This window comes from Cololabis saira, chromosome 21 (genome assembly GCF_033807715.1).
Source record: "Cololabis saira isolate AMF1-May2022 chromosome 21, fColSai1.1, whole genome shotgun sequence".
Taxonomy (NCBI): domain Eukaryota; kingdom Metazoa; phylum Chordata; class Actinopteri; order Beloniformes; family Belonidae; genus Cololabis; species Cololabis saira.
In genome coordinates, this window is record NC_084607.1 from 4,035,562 (window position 1) to 4,044,274 (window position 8,713).

General features: G+C 38.6%; 1 protein-coding gene across 2 annotated transcripts; it reads left to right on the top strand.

Annotated features, from left to right (window-relative positions):
* Positions 1-538: 538 nt before the first annotated feature.
* LOC133422325 (U3 small nucleolar RNA-associated protein 18 homolog) lies at positions 539-7,521 on the top strand. Of its 2 annotated transcripts, none has more exons than XM_061712280.1 (3): positions 539-874; positions 4,195-4,328; positions 4,417-7,521. In XM_061712280.1, the coding sequence occupies exons 1-3, from the start codon at positions 659-661 to the stop codon at positions 4,514-4,516; spliced, it is 450 nt and encodes a 149-aa protein (XP_061568264.1). In that variant the 5' UTR covers positions 539-658; the 3' UTR covers positions 4,517-7,521. The 2 variants fall into 2 exon arrangements, with proteins under 2 accessions (XP_061568264.1, XP_061568263.1); XM_061712279.1 differs by having other exon boundaries at positions 4,192-4,328; positions 4,417-7,520.
* Positions 7,522-8,713: the final 1,192 nt, after the last annotated feature.

The window sequence follows — 8,713 nt, forward strand, 5'->3', positions numbered from 1 at the left end:
AAGAGAAAACTGTTGTGTAACAAGTTTTATTAGACAATTTAAAAGTATTTCCAAGTGAGTAAACCCACACAAGTACAAAACTATATGAAGAACACATGGACAGGTTCCTGAACCTTTTAGAGAAAATGGTGGACAGGACACCTCATCAGCAGTGGCAGCACATACACTGCAAACTTTTTTTTTTGTAAATATTTCTGTGCACATTTTTTTATATGGAATATACGTGCCATATTAACAGCGCTACAGCTGAAATCAAAACAGCTTTTGGCTCTCAGCTTCCTGATCAGGGTAGGGATGAAAACGAGGGGTAGGGGGAGAAATGGGACAGGCACCTGGGCCAAGTGCCCTAGATCTCAAGTGCCCTAAAATCTCCCCCTTCTTTTTTAGGGCTTAGGGAAGAAAAGAAGTGCGAGTGGAGAAAAGAAGGGCGAGTGAAGGAGAATTGGGATTGGCCCTTATTTTGAAAGTCACGGGGCTGCAGTTCCCGCTTTGAACGCCAGAGGGCGCTTTTATTTCTCTCCCTGTTGTTTCCGGAAGCTTGTGATTCCACTGAAGAAGAAAATCACCCATGTGTTTGTAACTCTTGCTGCAACAAGGTGTGAGGACTTTCTGAAAACTTTGAGTTTTCACCTCATTAAATTTCCTTTTCGGCGGAGACATGGAGGACGTGATCAAGCTGCCGGATGAAAAGCCCACAGAACCGAGGAAGAAGAAAGCCAGAAAGGTGAAGATGGACCCGGAGACCGAGGTCCAGAAACGGCAGAAGAACGCCGAGCAGCTGGCGGTTCTGGGGGAGGAGGACGGATCCGTGAGGCGGCTGGAGTCGCTGGTGTTCGGAGCAGAAGACGAGCTGCTGGAGAGACTCGTGGAGGAGGTGAGCTCACATCACTGCTGCACCAAACTCCGTGGAAAAATCTGGCGATTTAACGTTCGTCCGCTGCTGGCGGATTAATTTACGCCTGAGGGCAAACTGCGACAATTTATCACGTATTTCAATTAATTCGGCCCTGCTTACAGACCATTTCCCCAATATTTGTAACTTAAATAAAAAATATTTCGTCAGCGACGCAGATGCACCGACCGCCGTGGCCACTAGGGGGCGCCTGAGCTCAGAAATCAGCATCAATGTCCATGTTGTGGATAAATACAATAACCCGTTTACCTTAGGGATGGGCGGTATGGACTAAAAAATGTATCACGATAATTTCTGGCATTTATCCCGATAACAATAAAAATGAAGATTAAATACCAATTCAACTCCACCTTTGTAACCTTAAATCTATCACCACATTCAGTCTTTGGAGCCAAAACACTGCTCTAAAGATACTAAATACTACTAAACTACACCAATTAAATTGAATAAATAAAAACCAATTAAATGAGTTACATCTGTACTGCAAAACTGCAAAAAAGAATTTATCCTTTTTCTTTCTTTCTTTCTTTCTTTCTTTCTTTCTTTCTTTCTTTCTTTCTTTCTTTCTTTCTTTCTTTCTTTCTTTCTTTCTTTCTTTCTTTCTTTCTTTCTTTCTTTCTTTCTTTCTTTCTTTCTTTCTTTCTTCCTTCCTTTCTCATGTCCTTCCTTCCTTCCTTCCTTTCTCATGTCCTTCCTTCCTTCCTTACTTCCTTTCTCATGTCCTTCCTTACTTCCTTTCTCATGTCCTTCCTTCCTTCCTTTCTCATGTCCTTCCTTCCTTCCTTTCTCATGTCCTTCCTTTCTCATGTCCTTCCTTCCTCCCTCCCTCCCTCCCTCCCTCCCGTTGTGTGTGGATTTAACACAGAACCATAAATCAGTTTTACACAAAAACGTCATCAACAGGAATTTATCATTTTTACCACGAGATACAAATTCTTACCGTGGGGAATTTTGAGAACGGTAAAATATCACCCATTCCTAGTTTACATCTGAACAACAAACAAACAAACAACAATTAATTAACCTGGCATATATATGAAAGAAAAATCTCAAAGAAAAAATAAACTCGTGAAAGGGTAAAGCAATTTAAAGGGAAGGAAAAAACATGTTTCTACCTGTGTGTTTGTTCATTTCGATCATTTCCAAATTAAGAATTCAAATACAAAAGATATGAAAGAAAACAAATAAACATGAAGTTAATGATGATATTGCATTAGACCAAAAATATATAAACAAAACAAGACTGAAAAGGTTTAGGCTGAAGCTTAGGTTATTACCCTTTTATAATCAATTTTTGTCAGATCCTACATAAACAGATACAGAGCAGTAATATATATATATATATATGATATAATATATGATATATAAATCAATAAAAAAGAAAAACATTTCATATACTTTTTGTATATTGAAAACATTCAAAATACTGCATAGACCTATAATCTGTTTAAGTTCTGACACTTAGATAAACACTATGATCAATATGATCAGACTTAAGGAGCATCTTGTTCTTCAATATTTTTTTTTATATTTGGTATGTACTGCACTCTTTAATTTCCATTTCCAAAACATTCCACAGATTAAGCCCATAAACTGAAACAGATGTATGTTTGATATCAGTTCTGTTCTTTGTTTTTGTGAACAAACAGCTTCCTCTCCGTTCATATACACTTCTGGATACAGTATCGTAACAGATTATTATAAGCTTTGTACATCCACAGTGATATTTTAAACTCAACAAGTTCATTAAATTTGAGCATCTGACAATTAATAAATAATTTATTTGTTGGTTCCCGATAATCAGCTATGTTGATCTTTACTCTCTTTTGGAGCAAGATAATTGGATTTATAATTGTTTTGTATGAATTCCCCCAAATCTCCACACAGTACGTAATTATGAGAGAATGATACAGTATTTGTAATGCATTTGTATTGAGAAATTCTTTTGCTTTATACAAAATATCAATACACTTAGACATTTTCTTTTTGATATAATCATTATGCGGTTTCCAACTAAGTTTATGGTCAATGACCACTCCCAAAAATGTATTCTCGTAAACTCTTTCTGTTTCTATTTTATCTATCTAGATTCTAACCATTTTATTGACTTTACGATTACATTTAAGAATTTAAACGTCTAACTCTGTTCCCACTAAATCCAGCAGCTGTGCAAGATTGTGTTATCTGCAAACAGGACAAAATTGAAACATTTGGACGTATTATAGATGTAATTTATATATGACATCTTGGGTGTTGGATACAATTGTACCAACAGGTAGAAATCTGATTGACCAGGCCATTATTTTTTTTGACACATAAGTAATGTAAGTAAGTACATTTTTATTTCTATAGCACCTTTCACAGACAACGGAATGTCACAAGGTGCTTCACAAAAAATAAAACATCAATGATAACACAAATAAAACACTACAATAAAAGTAAAAAATATGATAAAAACAAGACAATACTGATAAAAGCTCCAAGAATAAAACATAAAATCAACATGGTGGTCATAAAAAAAAACCCGTCTCACTAATGTCTCGGAGAAACAGGTGGGTTTTAAGTTTGTTCTTAAAAGCATCGATGGAGTCCAGAGAACGTAGAGACGGCGGGAGATCAGTCCAGAGCCTCGGGGCGACGGTCTGGAAGGAGAGATCTAAAAGTAATACATTTATATCTATTATAAAAAGTTAAAAGGGGAGGCAATAAAAAAGAAAAAACATTTAAGTAATTAAATCCATCATCTGTGTTATGATCCAAAACAAACACAAATATTAAAGTAAAAAGGGGGAAAAAACGTCTACCATCAAAACTAGGCCTGTGTTGAAAAAATCGATTATCCATTTCTAAATCGATTCTCGTATTAATTCCTTAAGATCGTTTTTTTTTATTTTATTTTTTTTTATTTTTTTATTTTATTTATATAGCGTCTAATACAACAGATGTTGTCTCTAGACGCTTTTCAGAGACCCAGAACAACAAGATGGATTACTTTATATACTGTCTTGGGGTTACATTTGAAAGGCTAAAAACCAAATTCCAAAAAATTAAAAACCGATCAAGACCGAAAATGGAAAAACTAAAACCCCACACGATGTTTCTGTTTCAGTTCTATCAGCATTCTGGGAGCTGATTGGTCCTTACAGCATCATTAGCTGCAATACTTGCTGTTGAATCTCAATATAATACTAGTAGTAATATGTTACAGAACTACAGTCATAAAATTCATGGAAGGTATTTTGGTGGATTTCTGAGCCTGAGGTTTTTGTGTGTCCTAGCAGGAGGAAGAGGAGCAGACCGGAGCGCTGCTGCTGCTGGAAGACGATGGGAGTGACGAGTCGGAGGCCGAGGCCGAGGCTCGTCAGCAGCCCAGGAAACCTGCCTGGGTGGACGAGGATGACGAGCAGGAGGAACAGTCAGTCGCTTTCACCACCAGACCAACCTTTTCACTGCGGTTGGGACGTCTGAACGTGTTTTAAAACAGTTTTTTTTCCCTCTGCCAGGGTGGATATGACGCATCGTTACCGTAGAAACCTGATGAAGGGAGAAGCCGAGGCCTCAATGTCCAAGCAGAAGCTGCAGCAGAGGATGAGGGAGCAGTGAGTTCCCACACCCGAGTTCACCTGAGTTCACCTGGGTTTAGTACTGGAGTTGAGGGGGGATGAGGGGGGATGAGGGGGGATGGCATCCCCCCTGAAATAAAAAAAACGGTCCAAATCATCCCCCCCTGAAATAAAAACAGTCCAAATCATCCCCCCCTGAAATAAAAACGGTCCAAATCATCCCCCCTGTAAAACTGCCATCCCTCCTTTCCATCCCTTATGTCATTTCATCAATGAATGTGGTTTTACTGCTATTTCAACATTTAGAGTCATCACCAGAAAAATAACACCAGAAAAATAACTTATTTGACAATTTTCACCTGTTTCAAGTCAATTTTGACTTGAAATAAGTGGAAAAATCTGCCAGTGGAGCAAGATTTATCTAAACCATAAAAACTAAGCCTACACCCCCATGGAGAACTGAGGAAGTCAAAAAATCAAAAAGAAAATGCAGGAGTGCTGAGAGAAGGTGGAGAAAAAGCAAACTTACAATACATTATCAGATATTTCGTGAACAACTCAAATCCTACAATAAAACCGTCAAACAGGCAAGAATTGCCCATTTCTCAAAACTCATTACAGACAATAAAAACAATTCTAAATTTCTTTTCTCCACCTTCGATCTTTTAACAAATGTACATTTTAAGAATTCCTCACAACCACCAACAGACAATCTTTGTGAGGATTTTGCAGACCACTTCAGAAGTAAAATTGACAACATTAGGTCCAGTCTTTTACCACATCAAAATGTCATTTTTAACACATCTGGACAGTTGCTTTTACCCGAGGAAACACTGGAGAGTTTTGCCCTGGTTGATGCGAGGACACTTGGTCGAGTTTTCTCCCAGTAAACCCAACAACCTGCCTTTTAGATCCCATTCCCACATCACTTTTAAAGACATTTTATGAATTCTTTGAGGAACATATTTTAAATATAGTAAATTACTCTCTTCAGACGGGTGTCTTCCCTGCCGCCTTTAAAATGGCGGTGGTGAAGCCCCTTCTGAAGAAGAGTAATTTAGATCACAGCATTTTTAATAACTACAGACCTGTATCCAACTTACCCTTTTTAAGTAAGATTTTAGAAAAGCTGGTTTTTAACCAAGTAAATTATTTTTTAATAAGAAACAATATTTCAGAGAAATTTCAGTCTGGCTTTAGGATGAACCACAGCACCGAGACAGCCCTTTTAAAGATTTTAAATGACATCAGGTGCAATTTAGATAACCGCAAACTGACAGTCTTGGTTCTACTGGATCTTAGTGCCGCCTTCGATACAGTAGACCATCACATTTTATTAAACAGACTGAAGCACCTGGTGGGCCTCTCTGGTACTGTTTTTAACTGGTTCCGCTCCTATCTCACAGATCGATCTTTCTTTGTAAGTTTGGATACATGTTCCTCCAGAATGCATGAAATTAAGTGTGGGGTCCCCCAAGGGTCAATTTTAGGTCCGCTTCTTTTTAACCTTTACATGCTTCCCTTGGGGGACGTCATCAGGAGACACGGCATCAGCTTCCACAGTTACGCTGACGACACACAGCTGTACATCGCCGTGTCTCCTGATGACACAGGGCCACTTGATGCCCTTTTTAACTGTATTTTAGATATTAAGTCATGGATGGCAGATAATTTCCTACAGCTCAACCAGGACAAAACAGAGGTTTTAGTTATTGGTCCTGAAGGCCGGAGAGAGAAACTTTTACCAAAACTACAAGATTTTAAACCTTCGCAACGTGTAAAGAAAGAACCTGGGTGTTATTTTTGACTCTGAGCTCACTTTTATTCCACACATAAAGAATATCACGAAAATAGGTTTTTACCATCTTAAGAACATAGCCAGAGTCCGCCCGTTTCTCTCTCAGGCCAGCACGGAGGTGCTGATGCATGCTTTTATCTCTAGTCGTTTAGATTATTGTAATGCCCTGCTCTCTGGTCTTCCTAAAAAGAGTATTAAGAACTTACAGCTATTACAGAACTCAGCCGCTCGCGTGCTGACGAGGACCAGAGGGCGGGAGCACATTACACCTATTTTAAAATCGCTGCATTGGCTCCCCGTCCGTTTCAGGATTGATTTTAAGGTTCTTTTACTGGTTTTTAAGTGTCTTAACGGTCTTGGGCCATCTTATTTATCTGATCTGCTTTTACTGTATCAACCCTCACGGACCCTGAGGTCCTCTGGTACCGGCCTTTTAACCATTCCCCGAACCGCGACCAAAACCCACGGTGAGGCTGCATTCAGCCATTATGGCCCCTCTTTATGGAACAGCCTGCCAGAGAACCTCAGGGCCGCAGAGAATGTTGATATTTTTAAAAGGAGGCTCAAGACACACCTTTTTAGTTTGGCTTTTATCTGATCTCATTTACCTAGTGTTTTTAGCTATGTATTGTGTGTACTTCTTTAGCTCTTTTATCATCTCTAAAACTTTAATCATTTATCATTTAATTATTTATTATTCATCTTAAGTTTTATATATATTTCTCTAAAATTTTACACTTTTAGGCATTTTTTACTTTCTTTTAATCTTTTAGTTTTTAGCTCCAGTGTTTCCTCAGGGGGGTCGTCCACACTGGGAGGTGTGCCTGCTCCGCCCATGGGGGTGTCGTCATGGGGATCCCTCAGGCCTGGGTAGCTGGGGGGGGGCTCCACCTTCTGTGTGGGGTCTGCCCCGGTCTGTCCGGGTTGGGGGGGTCTCTGTGGGGATGCTTCTGGTGGTCGTGGTCGGTGATGCCTCTCGGTGTGGACGGCCACCCATAGGTAGTGTTTTCCTCACCTGGATCGTTAGTGCTAAGCCATGTCACCAGTCCACTTATTGTGTGTGTGTGTGTGTGGGTGTGGGCGTGTGAGTGTGTGCACAGGTATATGAGTGTGAGTGAGTGTGTGTGTACGCGTGGGGGGTGGGGTCGTATGGAATGTTTTAAATTGTGTTTTTTATTGTTATTTTATTCTGCATGTAAAGCACCATGTGTTGCATTTTATATTGTATGATTTGGCGCTATACAAATAAATAAAGTTTAAGTTTAAGTTTAAGTTTATTGTACTGGTGTAATTATTGCCCCAAACCTCTGCACAGTAACTTATATATGGAAGAACTATTGAACATTAGAGAATACGGAGTGATTTATGATCCAGGACCTGTTTTGCTTTATTTAATACTGCTATGCTTCTTGATACTTTGGATTGTATATGTTTGATATGTGGTTTCCAGTTGATTTGGTCATCTATTGTCACCCCTAGGAATTTGATTTCATTAACTCTGCTAATGTTCATCCCATCCAGTTGAATCTGTAGTTGTTTATCATTTCTGCAATTCCCAAACAGGATTATTTTTGTTTTACCCAAATTTAATGCTAATTTATTTATATCAAACCACAGTTTTAATTTAATCAATTCAGTGTTAATGTCATGTATTAGAAGTTGTAGGTCACTGCCGGAACAAAAAATATTGGTATCATCTGCAAATAAAACCAGTTTTAACATGTTTGACACCTTGCATAGAATGAATAATTTTGGGCCTAACACTGACCCCTGGGGGACGCCACAAGGAATGCCCAAACATGTTGAGAACAAATCACCCAGCTTGACAAACTGTTTCCTGTCAGTCAGATAACTCCTCATCCAGTCCAATACCCTTCCCCTGATACCATACCTCTCTAATTTCATGAGTAAAATGTTGTGGTTTATTGTGTCAAAAGCTTTTTTTATATCTATGAATATTCCAATTGTGTACAGTTTTTGGTCCAATGAATTAGTTATTTCCTCTATTGACTCTGTTAATGCCAGTGATGTTGATCTGTTTGATCTGAATCCATATTGACTTTCATTGAGTAATTTGTATTTGTCCAAGAATTTATCTAGCCGGTTATTGAACAGTTTTTCTAATATTTTGGAGAATTGTGGGAGTAATGAGACAGGTCTGTAGTTTGTAAAGAGGTGTTTGTTCCCAGTCTTATGCAATGGAATGACCTTGGCTATTTTCATTTTATTTGGAAATGTACCGGTTTGAAATGATAAATTACAGATGTACGTTAGTGGTTTCGAAATTCCTTCAATTACATTCTTTACAATAGTCATATCAATATCGTCACAGTCGGTTGATTTTTTGTTTTTGAGTTTTAAGACAGTTTCAATAATCTCTCTCTCCTCTACTGCTGTAAGGAACATGGAGTTAAGATTTCTTTCTATGAGACCACCACA

Coding starts and splice junctions, on each gene's coding strand:
- LOC133422325 (XM_061712279.1), top strand. CDS start 659: ATGGAGGACGTGATCAAGCTGCCGGATGAAAAGCCCACAGAACCGAGG. Junction 875..4,191: donor TGGAGAGACTCGTGGAGGAG/GTGAGCTCACAT, acceptor TGTGTGTCCTAG/CAGGAGGAAGAGGAGCAGAC. Junction 4,329..4,416: donor GATGACGAGCAGGAGGAACA/GTCAGTCGCTTT, acceptor TCCCTCTGCCAG/GGTGGATATGACGCATCGTT.